Genomic DNA, 20882 nt, shown 5'->3' with positions numbered 1-20882 from the left:
TGGCCCCAGACCCCTCTTCAACGAACTGCCCGCCACCCAACCTGCACAGTTCACTAGCCTCTCAAATTAAGCATGTCTTAATTCAGACTGAAACTTTTAGTTATCCTAGACTCTTCTCTTCTTCTCAGTCCAAACAGTCACCAACTCCTCACTAAACCTACCTCCTAATATCTCCCAACTTAATGTACTTTTCTCTATCCCAGCTGCTATTTCCTTTAAATTCTCTGAAACATTTAACAAATATTTGAGCGCCTATTATACGCTGGGCACCATACAAGTCTCCGTGGACACGCCCCCGGCGCCCCATGGTCCGTTCCTTGGCGGTGGGGGTCCAGTTTCCCCACTCCCACCCGCCTTGGCGGCAGCCAGAGTGTGTGCACACAGACCGGTGTAATTGGCCCCTGATGAAAACCCTCGGTGGCCTCTTGCCCTCAGAATGTGGTCGAAGCTCAGAACTCGGTGACCAAGGCTCTCCCTCCGCGCAGCAGCAGCCACTGTAAACGGAACCTCTGCCCCCCGTCCAAAATGAAACCCACTGCTTCGTTTCTGCTATTGCGGTGGGCTCTACCGGTGACGCAAGCCCTGCCATCTCGTCAGGGCCGGATCCTCTCCATCTTTGGGACGCGAGTCTCTGATGGTGGCTCCTCTCCGCTGGGTTCTTCTGTGCCCCTGCCCCGAGGCGTAACAGCGGAGGCGGCCTGCAGGTTCGTGGTCTCAGGGCGTCCGGGCTCAGGTCACGCCTGGACGTCCAGGCCTCCCCCGGCTGTCCCGCGGGGGCTCCGCGAGCCCCTGCCCCTCGGGCCCCGCCCCTGCCCGGCGTGCGCGGCCCCGCGGCTTCGGCGCGCGCTCGGCCTGCGCGCCATCTTGGCTCCAGATCGACTTGGAGGCGTGCGCAGCCCGGGCGGTGAGCGCTGGAGCTCAGCGGGGTCGGGGGTGCTGAGGTACAGGGAGGACACGGAGGCTGGCTCCCTGGTCTCTGCGGCCTGCTGGGCTTTGGGGTCCGCTCGTGGCGGTGGAGCGGGCCGAGCTGTGGGCCCCGCTCCAGGAGCAGCCCCTGCAGCCGCCCGCGTCGAGCCGGGCCTTCCGAGTTCCAGTGACCTGGGTTGGGGGCATCGACACGGAATCTCAGGGTAGTGGGTGCTCGGCCCTATTCTGAGGACCCCCGAATTGGGGAGGGGTACAGTTCTGTTTGAAGAGCATTTGCACGAGGGCTCTTGTCTCTTGCCAGGGAGCTTGGAGTGTAGTAGGAACGTCAGCGAGCGAAGTGAGGGGCCTTGTCCCTGCCTCAGAGAGCTGTGGGTGAGGGGCGCTCGGGCTAGTTTGAAGAAGTCTAGGGCAGGGGTGTAACCGGGACACGGTGCGAGAGCACCAGGCTTGGGGGGTCCCAAACGGACCAGGTTCTGCCACTGACAAAATCCAAAGGCAGAGTGATGGCGAAACAAGAAAGGAATTTATTTCAGTGGGGTCAGCACTGAGAAGACAGCAGACTAGACTCAGAGACTGTCTTCAAAGAAAAAAAAAAAAGACTGTCTTCAAAATGCTGACTATTTTAGGTTTATTTATATAAGGAGAATGTGGGACAAAGGTAGGTGCAATGGGCAGTAAAGGGCAGGTCCATCATTGTCTTAGGTCCAATCAAGAGGGGGATCCTGCTGGCCTTAGGGCTGTCCTTATTGCTCCAGGGGTAGTTTTGGTTCCCATCGAGGGATGCTTTGTCTGCAGGGTGTTTTGCCTGAGTTAAAAGTAAGCTAGAGGAGCGCCTGGCTGGTTCAGTAGGTAGAGCATGCAACTCTTGATTTTGAGGGTTGTGACTTCGAGCCCTACATTGGGTGTAGAGCTAGCGCTTACTTAAAAAAAAATAAAAAAGATAGGCTGGAGATGCCATAGGCATCTGTGCTGAGAAGTGGGGGTGGGGGAGAGGGGGTGGAGTGTGTATGTGTGTGAGGGGTTATAGTCCTGTTCCTGGTAAATATGGGATGAGGAGCAGAACCATTTGCTGGAGAGCTGGGGCTGGGGGTGGCTTGGGGCACATTGCCCAACATTCATTTGACACTTCCCTGCAGTGGGCCGTGAAGTCCAGACACCACAGCAAGTGGGATGGAGCACTATCGGAAAGCTGGCTCTGTGGAACTCCCAGCACCTTCTCCAATGCCGCAGCTACCTCCTGATACCCTGGAGATGCGGGTCCGAGATGGCAGCAAAATCCGCAACCTTCTGGGGCTGGCACTGGGTCGATTGGAGGGTGGTAGTGCACGGCATGTGGTGTTCTCAGGTTCTGGCCGGGCCGCAGGGAAGGCGGTGAGCTGTGCTGAGATTGTCAAGCGACGTGTACCAGGCCTGCACCAGCTTACCAAGCTGCGCTTCCTGCAGACTGAAGACAGCTGGGTGCCAATCTCACCTGACACGGGCCTGGATCCCCTCACAGTGCGCCGCCATGTACCTGCAGTGTGGGTACTGCTTAGCCGGGACCCCCTAGACCCCAATGAATGTGGCTACCAGCCTCCAGGAGCACCCCCTGGCCTGGGCCCCACATCGAGCTCCAGCTGTGGCCCACGACCCCGAAGAAGGGTTCGAGACACTTGGTCCTGAAGATCTGCGGAGCAAGCTATTTTCCAGGCATGACTATCTAAGAATGGCTTTACCTTCTCTGAAGAGCCTCTTGTAACTGCTCAACATCCCCAACAAGACCTGAATCTGCACAAGCGGGGGCCTCCCTGTCGGGCTTCCCGTTCTGTCTGGTGTGTGAAAAGGGACTACTATGAAGAGTACAGGTGTGCGGTCTCAGCTGGGTTCTGGATTGCTTAAGAAGGGTTTACTTGGCATTCTACCTATTGTGCCTCTGTTCTTTATTCTGACAGAGATCCAAGGAGTGGGTTAGGAAATAAAGGTTCTGCCCATTTGTCTGATGACCATTTGCTTGACCTGCTATGTGGAGGTGGGATTAAAGTAGGGAGAGTCCCTGTACCCTCTTCCCTACCCCAAGTTCAGGGACATTTTTCTTTCTCTGCAACATTTATTACAGTTTAGTGGTTAAGGTCATGGTCTCAGGTATTGACTGCCTGGATCTGAATTCTGGTTCTGCCATTTGCTACTAAGTTACTGCTCTGGACCTTGGGCAAGTAGTGCTCTGAGCCTTAGTGTTCCCATCCATTATAACAAGATATATGTGGTGCTTACCTCATAAGGTTGTTATGAGGATTGAATATAGAAATATACACATATGACTTTTAGATACCTCTTGGGCATGTAGTACTATGTAAATGTTAATTGCTATCATTAATGACTCCACTTACAAACATGTTTTTTCTATCTTAAAAACATAGCTCATGGGACACCTGGCTGGCTCAGTTGAAATATCATGTGGCTCATGATCTCAGGGTTGTGAGTTCAAGCCCCATATTGGGTGTAGAGATTACTTAAATAAACTTTAAAAAAACAAAAAACAGCTCAATCTGATATCTCCCCTCCAGATCTCATTCTTCATTTTTAGCCGTTGCTGCTCCTTTTCTGTCTCAACTTGGCCTTAGATTCTGATTCAGGTCAGGGGTAAGGTCAGGGGCATGAGGAGAGAGGTGATGATTGGAGTGGTCACCAGGAGTCTGCAGGAACCAGAGCAGGATTGTGAGCAGTGATAGATTCAGTAAAGAGTTGAGTCAATTGGATTTCCCACTGGACTTTGATGCCTTCTCTAATGTATCCAGTAGACTGAGTGTCCAGTCACCAGGAAAGCACAGACTTGGAGCACTTCTGGGCTCATGGCATGGAGGGCCCAGTAATTTGAGAGTGTTGATGTTTGGCTGAATCTAGGTGGGAAGGGTTAGGATGTTGGGAGAAATGGAGGACTGGAGGCCTCAGTAAGGGCTTTGGGCAGAGGTGAGAGGACCATAAGGCCAGAAGGCTGTGGTCAAGCTTTGAATCCTGTGTCCTATGCTTTCCAAGGTAGGTTGCCCAGAGTGATAGGGAAGGCTGAGGGAGGGGCAAGGGATGAAGATTCAGGGGATATTAGAGCTAGGAAACGCTCTGAATAGCTGCCCAGCCAGCCCTCTCAAATACAGAGGGTCAAGGAACATCTAACACACCCCTAGAGGCTGTGGCAGACTCGTGTCTTGCTAGCAGCAACTGCCTGACTTCTCCCCATTCTGTTTGTGTCTAACTCAAGTTTTTGCTCCTTCCTAGCTTCTGCATATTGCCTTTTCTCTAAGCATCTCCACTTGTGTGTCTTCTACCATGAACAGCTGTCCGAGTGTCACTAGTCCCCAGAGCTTTAGGGCCAGGCCACTGGCCGACTGTTCATATGTGGCTCAGCATCCTATCCTGATTCAGCGTGCAATGGCCATGGTGGGATGATCACTTGGAATAAGCACGTTGACTGGTCCTGAACAAATGATTCAGTTAGGTGGTATCACAAGGTCTGGAAGTCCTAGGAGGGGCTCCCATTTGGGCAGCTTGTTAAGGCACCACCTGGGAACTCCAGGATGATGGGAGGGGTTGTGTGAGGGAAACTGAGCTAGGGTCAAGTCTCTTGGGGGGAACAGCATCTGCAGTTCGGAGAATCAGTAAATAGGCCACAAGCTAAGAGAGGGATGACTAGTGATTCTGGGGAACTTTCCCTCCTGGGTCTCTACAGGGCCCAGTTGGAGCCTAGAGAAAGAATTTTAGGGAGGGAACCAGAGAGAAGATAGGCCTTTAGAGTCAGAAAGCTTGACTCAACTTAGAAGGGAGCATAAGAGTTGTGTACAATTGCTGATTCACTTTCTTCCCACTTCTTTATCCACTCCAGTGTGGCTTCTGCCCCGATAATTTCTTAGAAAAGATTATACCGTGGTATGAGGTAAGGAAGTAGAGACAAAGAAGTGGGATTGTGAATGGGAGGACACAGGTATTAAATAGTTATAGAGGAATGTGGGATACAGAGAGTTTTTTCTTCATTTTAATGATTTAGAGAGTTGAGCACATTTGTAGCTAATGGAAGAAGCTAGCAGAGAAAGAGATTAAAGATGCAAGATACTGTGGATAACTCAGAACAAGACTCTAAAGGGTAAAAGGGAACAGGACCCAGAAGCATGGAGGTGTGGGCCTCCCAAGGGGGACCAGAGAGAGGACTCCCTATAAGTTCCCAGGAAAAGAGTTGTAGATGGGTGTGCATGTAGATGGCTGTGGAGATGAAGGTGGGACATAAGGGAGTTTAGGTTTCCATCTCCCCTTGAAGCAGGAATCCAGCTCTGCTTCTGAGACTGAAATCAGCAGGCTGGTGGGAAGGCAGTATGAGATAATTGTGGCAGGAGACCTAACCAGAGGGGTACAGGAGGATGAACAGGCCCATACTGTTCCAGCCCATACCAGCTGAGGCTGGTAACAATGAATTTGTAGTGTTTTCAGAGTGAGCTTCAGCAGCACCCATAGGACAGGTGAGGACTCAGAGAAATCACTGTTCCATTCTTCCAGACTGAGGTTAAGACTGGCAGAAATGATGGAAGAAGAATGAGACTAGCAAGGTATAGTGAAGGATCGAGGAATCCAAAGTGGGTCAGGAGAGAAGTGAAGATAGAAAAGGGTGGAGGAAAAAAAAAAAAAAAAAGAAAAGGGTGGAGGTCACTGTCCTGGAGATCCACATGGAAATGTCGGGTGGGGTGGGAGGAAATGGAGTAGTTGAGAAAACTAGGACAGGGCACTGCTGCTATACCCATATGTAGGGCTATCATACCAAAGTATCACAGACTGTGTGGCCTAGAACAACAGAAATTTACTGCTTGACAGTGTTGCAGACTAGAAATCTGAAGTCAAGGTGTCAGCAGGGCCATTTTCCTTCTGAAACCTATAGTATAAGAGAATCTTTCCTTGACTCATTCTAATCTCTTTTGCCATCAGTCGTTAGCCTTCTTGGCTTTTAGATATATCATTCTAGTCATTCATCTTCACATTTTCTTCCCTTGTGTCTGTTTCTATGTCCAATTTTCTCCTTTTTATAAGGAAACCAGTCATATTGGATTAGGGCCCACCCTAATAGCCTCATTTTATCTTGATTACCTCTGTAAAGATCTTATTTACAAATAAAGTCATACCCTTAGAATATTTTCAGGTATTGGGGTTAGGACTTAAACATATCCTTTATGGAAGAACATAATTCAACAGTAGTTGAAGGATGAGATGGAAGAGTCAGTGGATTTGAGAGTTTTAGGACCTGACTGTTCTTGATTGTGGGCATGAGTGTGGATAGCTGGGTGGCCTGGAGGGAAGGTCACTGAAGATGAAGTTAAGAGGCTGGGGTGCGTGACAGTGTGTGTGTGTCGGGGGCAGGAGTTGGGCACCTGGAGTCATCCAGGATGGAATGTGCAGAGTATTCTCACTGCCTGTTTTAGAGGCAGCATGTAGGTGATTTTGTTAGCTTTGACATGGGGACTGAACACAATGTGCCTGGAGGAGTTAAATACCTGCCTTGTGCAAGCAGGTACCAAGTCCTGCCAATTTTGCTTCCTAAATGTGTCTCTGCTCCTACAGTTTCTGTTGTTTTGTGCTCCTCATTATCTTGGGGCATCCTCCTTACTGGTTTCCCTGCTTCACTCCCTTTTGAGCTCTCCTTCAAACCAAGTTCCCTTTGTTTAGAATGCTCTTCTGCCGGGTACCTGCATGACTGTCTCCCTTCCTCCTTCAAGCCTTCGTTCAAATGTCATCTCAGCAAAGGTCTTTTCTGACCAACCCATTTAAGATTACATTAGTCAACATTGCTTGGCACATCACAGGTGCTTGATAAATATTTAATGTAAGAATGAATGAATGTTGAGCCTCCAAGTACATGGCTATACCCAAATCTGTCATTCTTCTTCAACCTCCCCATGTCCAAATTAGAGGACAAAAATCCAAATTCATTCACCGGATGGTCTTAAAGGACCCCTTTGCTTGATCACTGCCATGGCTCAGTCCATCTTTGGCCCAACTCCTTTGGATCTGGGCTCTGGCCACACTAAATGCTTTACTCTTCCCAGGTGCCATGAGATTTTCTGCCTCAGGCTTTGCTCTTGCCATTCTGTCTGCTTGGAACTCATCAAGAGTGTTCAAAGGACACTAGTAGTGGACTCTGGGTACTCCTTCCTAAGGACCCACCTCCTCACCACTCCCCCCCCCCCCGCCCCCCCCGGCCCCCTCTTACAGTTTGGGACCTGGCTTGATTCTGTAGGGTACCTCCAGCGCTGACTTTGGTCCTTGCACCAGGAGGCAATGCTTGGCTGCACTTCTGAACATGGCCACAAGGTGGCAGCATTTACAAAGGGATGGCCCATCCCTTTGCAGAGTTTGTGCAAAGATTCCCAGGAGCCTTAAGACAAAAAGGATAATCTAGGCTTGAAACTTGGCCTTCAGTAGCCACAAAGATCTCTCATTTGTTCAACAAACAGCTAATGATTACCCGTAATATGACAAATTTAGTCACTGGCTTCAGAACCTCCAGTCCCACTAGAGCTATAGCCACATACATAGGTTGTTTCACTATTGGTACATATAGAGAGATTAGGGAAGTTCATTAGACTTTAAGCGTTCAGAACCCCTCATCCAGTCTTTAGGGACAGACAAAGCTTCAAAGAAGAGATGATGCCTGTGTAGAATCTCAAAAAAGCGCCAGTAGTAAAAAGTGAAAAGGACACTCTGGGTAAAGAGCAGGCATGAGCTAACATATAGAGGTGAGAAGAGCACAGAGATCATCACTGGAGCAAGAAGTTCAAGGCAGGGAGTGTGAGGAGTGAAGCTCGGGGTGGGGGAGGGGAGGTGGTGGAGGCAGATAGGAAGCTCCTGAGTGCTAGGCCAAGGAGCTTGGACTTTTTCTTGAGGGTGATGGGGAACCCTGGGTGGTGCAGCGGTTTAGCGCCTGCCTTTGGCCCAGGGCGCGATCCTGGAGACCCGGGATCGAATCCCACATCGGGCTCCCGGTGCATGGAGCCTGCTTCTCCCTCTGCCTGTGTCTCTGCCTCTCTCTCTCTCTCTCTGTGTGACTATCATAAATAAATAAAAATTTAAAAAAAAATTGAGGGTGATGGAGAGTCACTGAAGGCTTTAAGGAGGAAATGATGTGGGACACCTGGGTGGCTCAACAGTTGAGCGTCTGCCTTTGCCCAGGGTGTGATCCTGGAGTCCCATCCCACGTGGAGCTCCCTGCAGGGAGCCTGCTTCTCTCTCTGCCTGTGTCTTTGCCACTCTCTCTATGTGTCTCTCATGAATAAATAAATAAAATCTTAAAAAGAAAAAAAGAGGAAATGATGTGGCATATCAGAGAGAACTCTGGCTGCTACAGTGTGGCAAATGGATTGGGGCACCGGGCAGGAAGGGCAGTGGGGAGGTTTCTAAAGGGACCAAGGGGAGATGGTGAATACAAAATTATGGCTGGAGCAGGCCTTAGAGAAGTGCCTCCCAGCCCACAAGGGCTTTCAAAGCCTGGCACTTTGAAAGAGTTCTTGGCCCAAGTACCCTCTTCACTACCACTTAAGCCACCTCAGCCCTTCTGTTTCTGAGGTTCCTTTTGGCTCTATCTTAGCTCCCCTGGTTATTCTAGTTGGAACTAGGATCTTTATCAGTTTCCATGTGAGGTCCACAGTGTCCTACATCCCATTCTTTTGGTAGATCTGTCAGCCTTCTGCTCACACCACATCCCTTCCCTCAGGGTGATCCTTTTATGCACCTCCTTCTCTGACAAACAACAGACAGAAGTGTGACTGAGGGGCCTCCTCCACCAGGGCTGTCACTCCTGCCATGCCCCCACCCTCAACCAGAGTTCATATGAACACATGAGTGCGTGTGCATGTATGTGTATATACGCATGCATGTGTACCATTGATAGGACTGATGCTGAGGGGAGGGCATCTCTGGCAGGCAGAGGGGCATCACCTGAGGAAAGATCTGAAGATAGGAAAGTATGAGGCAGTGTTTGGGGAATGGGGGTATGTTAGCAGGGTCTGGTTAACCTTTCGAGGTTGGGCCTGGAGCCATGACCATGTACTGCAAGCAGGGGGCACCACAGCCAGGTTTTGAGCTAGGATTGGGAGAGTCACCTTCATTCATAGTCTCATGAATATGCACAGAACCTGTTGAATTATGCAGACTGAAAGGATGTAAATGTATATGCAAATTTGGCACTGCCCTCCCTGTTGCTATGGAAACCAAAGAATAGCAAAGGGGGGCCCAAACCCTGGGGAGACCAGGCTGGAGAGACTGGAGGCCAGGAGGCTCTCCTCTGTCGCCTGCTTTTTCCCTTTCCTGCTATTTTGATCATTTTATTTGCCTCACTCTTTGTCTCCTTGCTCTCTCTCCATCTCTCTGCCCCTCTTGATCTTTCTGTCTCCAGCTCTCTCTTTCTCTTTCCTGTTTCTTTGTTTCTGTCTCTGAGTTCCTGTTCATCCCTGTCCATATATCTTTGACTCCATGTCACTGTGGCTCTATGATGCTGAGACAACATTTCTCTGTGACTTCATGTCTTCCCGTCTCTTGGTCCCGGTCTTAAACTGTAAGGCTCTCCCCCTCCTTCTGTATCTCCCTGTCCCCATGTCTGACTCACATCTTTTTCCTCTGCATCTCTATTTTTGCGTCTGACTCTAATTGTGTCTATTTCTTGGCCTCTCTTCCAGGTTCTCTCTCCTCTCTTTGATTCTGTCTCTCTGAACTTCTTATTCTAACGCTTGTCTCTGTCTGATGGGAAGGAAAGAAAGCTGCACACCTGTCCTTACCTGATGGCCGAGCTGCCTGCATGTTCAAAGATTCCTGGGTGCTCTTCCCACTTAAAATCCAGTTTCAGGTCTGCCCCCTGCCAGTGTTGGCATAGGATCCCTATGACAGGCCCATGCTGGCTGCCAGTACACTAGGGCTCCTGTTCCAGCCTCTGCCTACCGCGTGACCCTGCCTAGTGTTTCTCTCTCCGGATCTGTAGTCCCATCTCTCTCCGTGAATCTGGTGGGCATCCTGAGGCAATGATGTGCAGAGAATAGGGAACTGAGAGGTAAGTCTTAGAGGTTCATACATACATCTGGCCCTCTGCCTAAGGGCTGACGTGAGGTGTCTGGCTGGGGCCCAGGTATGGGGGTGTCTGGGGCTAGTTGAAACCAATCCTGGCCCCAGAAAAGACTCCTTGCTGAGCCACAAAATCAGAACCTATGCACAGTCTATCCATGCTTCTGTGTGTTGCAGCCTTAACCATCCAATTACCTGTTCAGGGTCTTTTGCCCCTCTGTCATTGGGTTTATATTTATAGAGCACCTGTTCTACACCATGCCTCTGCCTTCACAAATCCAGTGATACAGAAAGGACATCTGGACTTTCTGCATCTTCCCCACCCCTCCCAAGAAGGGACTCTCTGGTCCAGGTGGAAGAACACAGATTCTTCAACCACTGTAGATTCCTATCCCTGGTAGGCTCACTTGGGGGTGTAAAGCATATGCAGCTGCAAAGTCATTGATCAAGGCTAGGAGAAACAGCCACAGAGATACATAAGAGATAAGAGCCACAGAGATAAAGAGATCAGAGATCAAGGCTAGGAGAAACAGCCACAGAGTAGAGAGATAAGAGACTGGATCTGTGGAGGCAACTTGTCTCCATATAGGGTTTGGAATGGGGTGTGGGAAAGTAGGCAGAACTCAGGGTGAGAGGGTGGTCCAGAATAGTTTCAGGGCAGGTAAGCCACCCTATGTAGAGATGGAAGTCTTCCCCCCTTCTGTCCTGAGCTCTGGGCGGGTTGCCTTACCTCCAGGCAGGCACTAGACATGGGGGATCTGGCCTGGGCCCAGGTGTGGGGGCAGTCAGAGAAGTCAGGGCAAGTCCCCCTTCCTCCAAGAGACTGCCAAGCTGAGCCCCCAGCTCTCCTGTCTCGCCAGAAAGGACACAGACATAATCACTCTTCCCTCCATCTGTGATTCACCCATGTTCAGGCCCAGGCGTGATCCTGCTGTCAGGAATTCCATGTTTGAATTAAAAACCTCCCTGGAGGGGCACCTGGGTGGCTCAGTGGTTGAGTGTCTGCCTTCGGCTCAGGCTCAGGTCTTGATCCCAGAGTCCTGGGATGGAGTCCCACATCAGGCTCCCCAGAGGGGAGCCTCTCTGTGTCTCTCATGAACAAATAAAATCTTAAAAAAAAAAAGAACCAAAAAAAAAAAAAAAAAAAAAAGAACCTCTCTGGACACCCCACCCTACCTCACCTGGCCCAGTTGCCCAGTTGTGCCAATGGGGATTGGAGCAGGATCAAACAGGGCTGTCTGGGGGATTCTCGTAAAGCCACACACGGGGAGAGAAAGGGGGGTAAGGGGAAAGAAGGAGAGTGAGAAAGATGGAGAGACAGAGGATGATGGATGTAGAGGGAGGTGTTGGAAGACCATGAAAGTCAGAGGAGACCTAAAGACATTGATGGGGAGAAAGCCAAAGCCAGCAGATGAAGGGGGCAGTGGTGCCCACCAGGCTAGTGCTGAACACTTGACTGGATCTCATTTAACTGAATGTTAACAATAGTCCTAGGAAGTAGGCACTATTCTATTATGATCCCATTTTACTACTGAGGTAATTGAAGCACAGAGGCATGAAGTCATTTCCCTGAAGTCACAAAGCCAGTAAATGGTGGAGTAGGTATTTGAACCCTTCGGTCTCACTGAAGAGCCAAGAAAAGAGACAGACATAGTGACAGAGGTGGGGACAACATTCCCACACCAGCACTCATGGGAAATCTGGAAATCTGGGAATCCTGGAATCGTCAGGCAGCTGTGCAGCGGAGGGCCTTCCCAGAGGCCAACAAATAGGCAGCTTCCTATCCTTTGTATCAGAGACAAGGACTGTGACAAAGAGAGACATTAGAGCAGGGAGAGAGATGGAAAGGGCCACATTCTAGGCCACAGAATTCCTTGGAGGCCTTCTTCCTTCCTTCAAGATGTGCAGCCAGTCTGCCCCTGATCCAGATTTGGCCCAGCCAATACCACCTGGCTTTGGTGGGGCCCCATCTTTGAGATTCATTCTTTCTTCCCCACAAATTGACTGAGCACCTACTAGTAAAGAGGCACTCCTGCTCCACATCTCCTACCTCTTTCTCTTTCACTATTGAGAAATCCTTCCCATTGTGTAATTTCAATCCCTTAAAGTAGGTGCTGCAATAAGGGATCCAGATTAGAATTTGGTAACACTTCAATATGGAGGCTTAGGCTAGCCGAGCACAGAGAAGAGGTCTCTGAGGGCTGGCTTTGGGTGCCTTCTGGTTGGAGGCCCCGTCTAGTTGGTTTTGGGAAGAGGGTCATGGCCCAGCTGGTGGGGCCCTGAGAGCTGAGCTGTCAGCAGCAGGGAGGATAGGGTTGAGAAGAAAACCAGGAACTATCCTGAGGGAGCCGGGGAGTTGGCGTTATGGTTTCTAATGTCTTAACCCTGGTTTCAATTACCCCCAGGGTCCCCAGAGTTCCCTGGCTGTTGAGGGCTCCCAAGCTCGAGGAATGCTCAGGACCCTCCTGGGAATGCCAGAAACTAGAGACTCAGGGATAGGAGTCTGGGGGCAAGGGAGCTTTTCCATCCTCTTCTTCCCAGTGTCTGGCTGAGAAAGCCCCCCAGCCCAAGCAGGGCTCAGGGGACAGCAGGGAGGCTGGGGAAGGAGGGGCCTTGACTCTGCTCACAGGCTTCTGTGGAGGGTCCACCTCAGCCAGCTCCTAACACCAGCTTTGTCCCATTGGCCTCAGCCCAATCCTGGCTGCTAAAGCCTAGAGCTCTTTCTTGGCCTCACCAGGCTCCTTTTTGGTCTTGTGACAATGCTGACTCCTGGCTTTCCTTATGTGTCTGGGGCAACCACACCTTCCTTCCCTGCCCTCTGTGTTCTGTTTGTTTGTTTTGTTTTTTTACAGATTTTATTAATTTTTTTATTTGAGGGAGAGTGAGGGAGCATGCACATGTGTGTATGTACCACACTAGATCACAAGGAGAGGGAGGGGCAGAGGGAGATGTGGGACTCACTCTCAGGTCCTGAGATATGACCCAAGATGAATTTAAGAGTCAGAGGCTCAACTGACTGAGCCACTCAGGCACCCCATCCTCTCTGGTTTTCAGTCATGGTTCCTAGGGCTTTGCCTCAATCCTCTCCTCTCCTCCCACTCCCTCTCATCATTTTCTCTCCCTGCTCAGTGATCTCTCTTGTTATCTCCTAGCTCACTCAGAGTGCCCAGATCAGTCTGAGATTTTGATGAATACCCACAACCAGTAAGAACCAGTTACAGGGGGCACTGGGAGCTGCTGACCAGGGACTCTGCACTTCCAGCCAGGCAGCCCTCTCTCACCTTCTGTGTTCTTCCCATCCTTGTCCTTGCTGGCTGTCATCCCACAGCCCCTTCAATTGGACATGTCAAGCCCCAACTCCCTCTAGCTCAGTGAATGGCACCATCATCTCCCAGTCACTCATGCCAAAAACCTGGGAGTTATCTGCGCTTTTGTACACAATGTTCCCTCTGGACCTGGCACACAGTAGGTGCTAATAAATGCCTGTTGAACTGAACTTAATTCAATTTTCTCTCTTGGACTCCCATCTGCTCCTGTCTCTTTCCCTAGGACTTGGTGTCTTTGGCATTCAGTCTTCAAATCTCTAATTTTTCTCTGTCTTCAGAATCACTACAATTGAGTTTTTGAGGGAGAAGTTGGGGTCTCTTTTCTTCCCTCTGCCCCCACCCCAGGGAATCACAGGCTGGCTGGATATGGAGCTAAGGGAGGAAGCCAATCTTGGGGCCATGTGGCCCTCAGTCCTTTTTGGAAATCTCAGCCCCATTATTAGGGAGGCAGCCCTACAGCAGCAGGGATCAAAGCCAGACTCTGGGCGGTCACTGGAAAGAGACAATCCTTTGAAGACATGCCTCCTCCATGAAGAATTGGGGGAGAAAGAGGTCAAGACCCACTGAAGTGGGAGGAAGGGTAGGCGAGACTTTGTGCTTTTGAGCAGGGAATTAGTTTCATGCAAATTTTTACAAGATGAAAAACTGAGTCTGTGATTTTGCAAGTCTGTGCCTCTGTTCCAGCCTTCAAACACACTTAGTGTCCTAATTCTTAGGTTCTCTGTCCTCTCTTGTCCCTCTCCCCACCCCTCATCCCCTCCGGTTCTTCTTCACTCTGCCTGACCATCTGCTGCATTTTCCAAACTTGTCCCAGACGCCAGGATTACTGGGGGAGGGTCCTTGGAAGAGCAGACCCCTGGAATAAGTGTCCAGAGGTCTGTTCTCTGTATATAGGGTAGCACAGAGCTTCCTCTGTCAGGGAGCAGATGGAGATGAATCTGAGTGCCCACTATCCCTCTCCCAAAGCCCTGTTCTCTCTTCAGCCCCATGGCCCTGCCCCAGGCCAGGCTGGAGGTCTCCCTCCTAGGATAAATGCAAACACCTCTTCCCTGACTGCCCCACCTTCAGCCTTAACGTTGATCACTATCCTATATGGCAGCAGCCTCAGTGATCTAAAACACAGATCTGGTTATGTTCTTCACATATTCTCTGCCTTTCCAGGCCTGCGTGGCCTTGGCACTAAAGGCACTTCAGGATGTGGTTTCTGAGCCACTCAGGCTATCTCAGTCTGCCTTCTGGGTCTCTGCTTAATCCCTTACTATGTGCCAACCCCTCTTTCCCATCCCTTGAGGCTGTAACGCATTCAGGCAGTTTTCCCTCTCCTGTGCCGTGGGACTTCACTCCTCAGGTCAATGTTGTCCTGCTTGCTTACATCATTCATTCATTCACTCAATATTTATTTAAATCTCATTCAATGTTAGGAGCACCTGTTCTATGCCCGGCCCTGCTCTAGCTATCACAGGGCTGCCCTCATGGAGCTCACAAGTAACTAGGTAGTTAAACATCGCACAATTTACTAGAAGGAAAAAGACTATGGCACTAAGGGAGAAGACAAAGGGGCTTAGGCTAGGCTTCTTTTAGGTGACATTTAGGCTGTCACCTCTCACCTAAGGGGGCTATGGAGTCAGACACAGCATTCTCACATGGACAAACTGTATAGTTACCAATTTTGTTTAGGTAAGTCTTCCTTGACTAGAATGGGAGTTCCATGAGGGCAGGGGATTTTTTTTGGGGGGGGGGGCAGGGGATTTTTAAACTTTTTTTTTTTTAGACAAAACGTAAACAGTAAAGTACACAAAGGGTACAAAGCTGTACCCTTAAGGGTACAGCTCAAATTTTGACATACATGACTAAACTCTTAGAACTGCCACTCCAACAAAGGTTAAGTGCAGTTGCAGCTTCTATTATTGTAAATGAATTTGCCTATTCTCAAGCTTTATCTTAATGAAATCATTCAATATATACCCTTTTGTGTCTGGTTCTTATTTTTTTCTTTGCTTAACATTTTGTCTATGAGCTCTATCCATTTTTTTTTTTAAAGATTTTATTTATTTATTCATGATAGTCACACAGAGAGAGACAGAGAGGCAGAGACACAGGCAGAGGGAGAAGAAGGCTCCATGCACCAGGAGCCCGACGTGGGATTCGATCCCGGGTCTCCAGGATCACTCCCCGGGCCAAAGGCAGGCGCCAAACCGCTGCGCCACCCAGGGATCCCAGCTCTATCCATTTTTTGTCGCATGTAGCTACAGTTGGTTCTTTTGTATTGCTGTAACTACATAATCTATTTATCCATTTGGGTTGTTTCTAGTTTGAGACTATTATGAATAAAACTGCTATGAATGTTCATTGTGAGGTAATAGGGCATATATATGTTCAGCTGAGTAGATCCTGCCAAATCATGTTTCAAAGTCATTGTACTAACTTAGACACATGTCCGCAGTGTGTGGAGTTCTAGTTCCTCCGTATGCTTGAGAGAGCAGGGATTTTTGTTTGTTTGGCTCACTGCCCTATTCTCTCACTTAGATCAATGCCTGGCATATAGTAGATGCTCAATATATACTTATTAGCTGCCTTATGAATGGGAGGCCATCAGCATTCCTGGGGTCCTATTTTGGTCCTGGTACTAATTTGCTGTGCTACTTGGTCAGGTGACTGCCCCTCTCTGAGTTGTTTCCCTGTCTGTAGCATAAGGGAACTGACAGTAGGAGCATTACCTTTCAGTGCTGTCTAGGCACTGTGAGAGCTGGACACCTGTTCATTCATTCACTCCACTTGTATCAGTTAAGGTCCTACTGTGTACCAGGATGGCGAGGGTGTGATTTGTGACGTACCACTAACAGCCTCTTTCAGGTCAGCCAAGACCAAGGGTCACTGCCCATCTTGTCCCCAACTCATTCTTCTGGAAGTTGTACCTCCTCCCTCTGTCCAGCCCTGACCCCAGGGGGAGAGGGTCTGGACTGAGCCTGTGAATGGAAAATGTGATTAATAATCAAAAAAACATCCAAGAGGAAGAGACCAGGAAAACAACTTGGGGAAAGCTCCTCGCCCAGGGGAGGGGGGCCATATCCTGGGCCTTGGGACAGCTCCGGCTGCCCTCCCGCCGCCCTTTCTGGGAAGCTGCCACAGGAGTGGGTAATTTTAGCCAAAAGCAAAAAAAAAAAAAAAAAAAAAAAAAAAAAAGCTACTCTAATTATTTATTAAAAAAGATGTCCCCCCAATGTAAATTGTGCTACCCCTGGAGGCTTCCCCCTGTTACTCCGCTCCTAGTGGTCCCCTCTTCTTGGTCAGGCTGGGGGGCCCTAGAGACACTGGGTTGGGGGCAGAGGGGGAATTTCAACATGAAATGTTTTGTTCATTAGCAGAGAACATAGGGGGAAATTCCCTTTCTGCCTCTGCTTGGGCAGCCCAGCCGAATACGCAAAAGCTATTTTGAAAAATAGAGTCTAGGCTGCAGAGTGGGGTAGGGGTTATATGCGGGGGTGGGGTGGGGGGGTAGTTGGACACAGATGTGTTCTTCCCTCCTCTTAGACTCCGGACTTTCAGGGGTTTCCTGAGCCTTAATCCTTCCTCCTTTCAGGGATTTCATTCTCAATGGCTCAGGTTGCTTTCAAACTTCCTTCTTAGCAAAACAGGAGGAACTGGGGTTAGACTGGCGTTAGAACTTCCAACTAAGGAGGAAGGAAGGATATCAGAGAGGGAGGCGAGGCTTTGAGCCTATCCAAAAAATTTAGAATTCTAGTTGGATATGTTGGGATCAATAGGCAGCAAATCTGAGGGGGGCCTGGAGCAGGAATGAAAGCACCCCTTTCTATCAGCATGGCTTTAGAGGGCCCCAGTGAGCAGGGAAGTGTAGATAGATCCAGAGAATTGAGAGCAATTAATTCCAGGCTGAATACTTAGGTTTCCCCATCATAGTTTCAGCTCTCTCCTATTCTCTACCTTTAGGGAATCTTTGCCCTTTTCTGGTGCCAAGGTTGGAAGGGTCAGGGCACACTTAGGCAGTGGTCCAAATAACAGGATTCCAGAAGGGGCTCTGCAGCACAGGGTGTGTTGTAAGTGGGTCTAGGTGCTGTCCCAGGATAGGGGTAGGTCCTCCCTGAGGGGCCGGGCTGGACCCTGAATGTGTGTGTGGGTGCTCAAGGGGCCCCCCTCCCTGGCTCGGCCCGGGGCTGTGTCGGGATCGGGTTTCTCGGCGCCTGGAGCCTCCGCGAGGCCGAGCTGTTCCCGGTCCCCGGCCAAGCCGCCCCGGGCGCTGGCACAGTGAGAGGAAGCAGGGGGGGCGCAGTGAGGGGGAGTGAGAGGGGGAGGCTATGAGAGCTTTTACGTAACTGCCTCCCAGAGCCGGCCCCTACCGCCAAACCCCAGTGTGGGACTTTGTGTGATTGAGAGTGCGTGTGCCTATGCGTGTGTGCCTATGTGACACGTGGTATGACTGAGTACATGGCTGTGTGTGTGTGGCTGTATCTATGTGTGAGGATGGCGTACAAGTGTGTGATTCAGAGAGTCCTGCCCTTCTAGGACCTCTAGCTGCCAGTTGCAGAGGACCCTGACTACCAATGTACTGTAGTGAGGCTGAATATAAACATTTGACTCTTTGAGACTGAGTATGTGACTTTACATGATGGTGTGTTTGGCATTGGTAGGCAAGATAGAGATTTTCTTTGTATTTGTAACTTTGGATAGTCAGGTGTGTGACCCACAGTGGAAAATTCTGATGGTATGGCAGGTTAGAAGAGCATCATGTCCCAAAGGAGCTCTAGAAAAGGTAGGCCACAGGAGGTGGGATGGAAGCTCTCCTTCCCTGAGGGCATATCAGTAGGAATGGGGAAGGAAACTTGCTACCTAGCCTTGGGATGGCAAAGCTGATTCCTGGGAGTGGAGGGGCACAACGGGGTCCAAGGTTAGGTCATGTGTCATGGTGAAGGGTGAAGCCAAAAGTCCTGCCATAGAGCCTTCTTTCAGGTGTACTCCTCAAGAAGGTGTAATACTCCAAGTTGAGAACTTCTTCCCTCAATTTCCCAAGGTTTTCCAGGGTTATCAAATCTGGAATCTACATTACTTGCAGGGGGCTAGGGCTCCCGACTAAGGGAGTTTTTTCCTGCTGTCCCTCGTGGGAGAGGCAGGTGTTGAAGAAGGGTGAAGATGGGGTGGAACAAGGGGAATGGTGTCAGTGAAGTGGGGTTTAGCTTAAGGATAAAGGCACCATGATGGAGAAGGGGGCTGGTGCAGAGCTAGGGCAGCTGGGGATAGGGGTGCCTAATGAAGCCTGAGAAGAGGGCACCTGGCTGGCTCAGTCCCTACAGCATGCTACTCTTGATCTTGGGGTTGTGAGTTCCAGCACCACCTTGGGTCTAGTAGAGATTACTTGAAAAAAATAAATCTTTTAAAAATATAATAAAATTAAAATTTAAAAAGCCTGAAAGGAGATAGGGCCAGATCCCGCAAGGGCTTTTACACCCCACCTAAGAAGCCTGGCTTTGCCCTCACGGCCCTGGGGTATGGGAGGGTTCAACACAGAGACTTAGGAAGCTCACAAGCTCCTGGGCAGATAAGGCATTGAAGGCAGCAGAAGCAGAAACCCACGAAAAATCCGTTGCCCCAGCCCAGGTGGGAACAGAATCGGTTGGGAGGGCGGCGGAAGGGCGGGGGCCGCACCCACAGGTCCTTCCGCGGTTGGGCGCTGCCGCTGAAACCGAGACGCAGCCTTAGGGGTACGCGCCTCCCGCACTGCCCGCCAGGTGTCGCTGCGGCACCGGGGAAGCGGGCGCGGCCGCTGGGTGCAGCGCCTGGAAGTTGCTGAGGATCAACGGACGCCGGGATCCGGTCCGACGTGCGCCTCTCGTCCTCGCTAATCCTCTGACACACCGACATGTCCGGCTCCCGGCTCCCGGATGCCCCGGGCAGAACCTGTCCCGGCACCCGCAGATATCGGCACTGCTGGCTGCAGCCCCCGAGTCCCCAGGTGGAGAGGGGACGTTGTCCCGGGCGGAACTCCCCACTGCTCTCAACCTGGCAGAAGGAGGCAGTGTCCGGGAACACGGGAGGATCCCGAGGTCAAGTCAGCCCACCCATGACCCGCGGATCTCACGAGGAGCGGGGGCCGCCTGAGCACCCAACTGCATCCAGGCCTAGTTTCTGCTCAGGATGAGGAGCAATTCCTGACCCCTCCTGCCCTCCCCTAATTTCGTCGCGTGGCCCCCGCTCTTTCCCAGGGTCCACCTTCCTGTCCTCGTCCGTGGCTCGGGAGTCTGGAGGCTTCGGGCCCGAGAGGCCGGACAGGGGACGCATACTTGGGGTGGGGATGCACAGGCTCTCAGCCTGGCGCCACTATTTAACTGTGTCTTTAAGCCCCTGCCAGCCCTCTCTGAGCCTCAGCCCGGGCTGACCCCTGCCGGTTGCACTGAGGGGATTTTGAAGCCGTGGAAGTGAAAGTGAACAGTCCCGGCAGTGGCGGGAAGAAGGTTTTTCCTCTGCAATTGGAGTCCCTAAGGCACTTCTTGGGAAAGGGCCCGGGCGCTCTGGGCAGCCTACTGGGGAAGGGTGTGAGGAAACCTAGATAGTTCCTCCCCCCCCTCTCCCCGCCCCCAGCCCTGGACCGGCTCCCAGGAGGGGCAAGGCGCAGGGATTATGGGTCAAAGGTCAGGTGAAAAATCCATGGGGTGGAGATGGGGGTGGGCCACTCGTTCTCCGCTTCTGGCATTAACCTTTCTGTTGCGCTCTCGCGTGGCTTCAGAAATCGGTCGGGTTGTCTAACCTTAATCCCCCATGCTGTAGTCAGACGGGAGGCCCCGGGGCAAGTGAAGTGAGCACACTGGCCCCTCCGAGGCCCAGGCTGCGACACGAACACTCGAGGGGTGGACCTCCAGCGCCAGACTCGCGCGTGCCCGGCATTCTGGAACTGCCCATCCAGGCGTAGAGGATGCACCGTCCCTACCCTGTTCATCCCAGCGGAGGTTTCTCCCTAGGCCATGGGCCCCGCGGGGCGAGGAAGCAGAGGGTAGATGTGGTGGTGTCACCCAAGACTTGGTGGGAGACGAATGCCTGGGCTCCCGGCCTGGTCCATCCTGGTCAGGGGAGCGCAAAGCCCCCTTTCCCTCCAAGCGGGGAGTGTATGTGTTCGTGACTGGGAGGGTAGTCATTGCCGGGAGCAGCAGGAATAGGAGAGGGGCGGAGACGCCTGGCCTCCTGTACCCAAAATGGGGCCTGGGGGCTCTGGCTCGCGCTCCTCTCCCAGAGATGCCGGTGGGAGGACCCAGAGAATTGGCCCGGGGTGTGCCAGGGTGTCGGTACGAGGCATCGGGGCCTGAACAAGAGGGAGCGTTCAGCAGCAGAGACCTGGCCAAGGCTGAGTGAGAGAGCGAGTGTGAATGGGCGACCTGGGAGGGGAGAAGGGGGGGGCCGCCCAGCGTCCCTAGGGATCCGGCAGAGTGGGTGCGGGTACGTGTGCACACGCGTTTTTGAGACCCGCGGTCGGGCCTGCGCGTCAAGCACAGGGGCCACAGCCGTCTGGAGGGCGTTCCCGGGAAAGGGCGAATGTGAGCGGGCCACGCGTGCCAGTGCGGGCGA

General features: G+C 51.4%; 1 protein-coding gene and 1 long non-coding RNA gene across 6 annotated transcripts; one reads left to right on the top strand and one right to left on the bottom strand.

Annotated features, from left to right (window-relative positions):
• Nucleotides 1–579: 579 nt before the first annotated feature.
• Nucleotides 580–2909, top strand: RPP25L (ribonuclease P/MRP subunit p25 like). 3 transcript variants are annotated; one of them, XM_038552674.1, is made up of 2 exons: nucleotides 580–704; nucleotides 2064–2909. In XM_038552674.1, exon 2 carries the CDS (start codon nucleotides 2098–2100, stop codon nucleotides 2587–2589), a length of 492 nt encoding a protein of 163 aa, XP_038408602.1. In that variant the 5' UTR covers nucleotides 580–704; nucleotides 2064–2097; the 3' UTR covers nucleotides 2590–2909. The 3 variants fall into 3 exon arrangements, with proteins under 3 accessions (XP_038408602.1, XP_038408600.1, XP_038408601.1); XM_038552672.1 differs by lacking the exon at nucleotides 580–704 and adding an exon at nucleotides 798–904; XM_038552673.1 differs by lacking the exon at nucleotides 580–704 and adding an exon at nucleotides 830–941.
• Nucleotides 1429–20203, bottom strand: LOC102153363. 3 transcript variants are annotated; one of them, XR_005366934.1, is made up of 4 exons: nucleotides 20071–20203; nucleotides 16031–16279; nucleotides 7148–7312; nucleotides 1429–2371 (listed from the first exon to the last, which is right to left on the bottom strand). It is a non-coding gene; the product is annotated as an uncharacterized LOC102153363 (long non-coding RNA). The 3 variants fall into 3 exon arrangements; XR_005366932.1 differs by having other exon boundaries at nucleotides 16148–16279; XR_005366933.1 differs by having other exon boundaries at nucleotides 16148–16279; nucleotides 20021–20170.
• Nucleotides 20204–20882: the final 679 nt, after the last annotated feature.

Source organism: Canis lupus, chromosome 11 (genome assembly GCF_011100685.1).
Source record: "Canis lupus familiaris isolate Mischka breed German Shepherd chromosome 11, alternate assembly UU_Cfam_GSD_1.0, whole genome shotgun sequence".
Taxonomy (NCBI): domain Eukaryota; kingdom Metazoa; phylum Chordata; class Mammalia; order Carnivora; family Canidae; genus Canis; species Canis lupus.
The sequence above is the reverse complement of the archived record's forward strand: the minus strand, read 5'-3'. Positions and strand labels throughout refer to the sequence as shown.

Bases quoted from the DNA above. Each gene is read 5' to 3' on its own strand.
- RPP25L (XM_038552674.1), top strand. From the start codon at position 2,098: ATGGAGCACTATCGGAAAGCTGGCTCTGTGGAACTCCCAGCACCTTCT.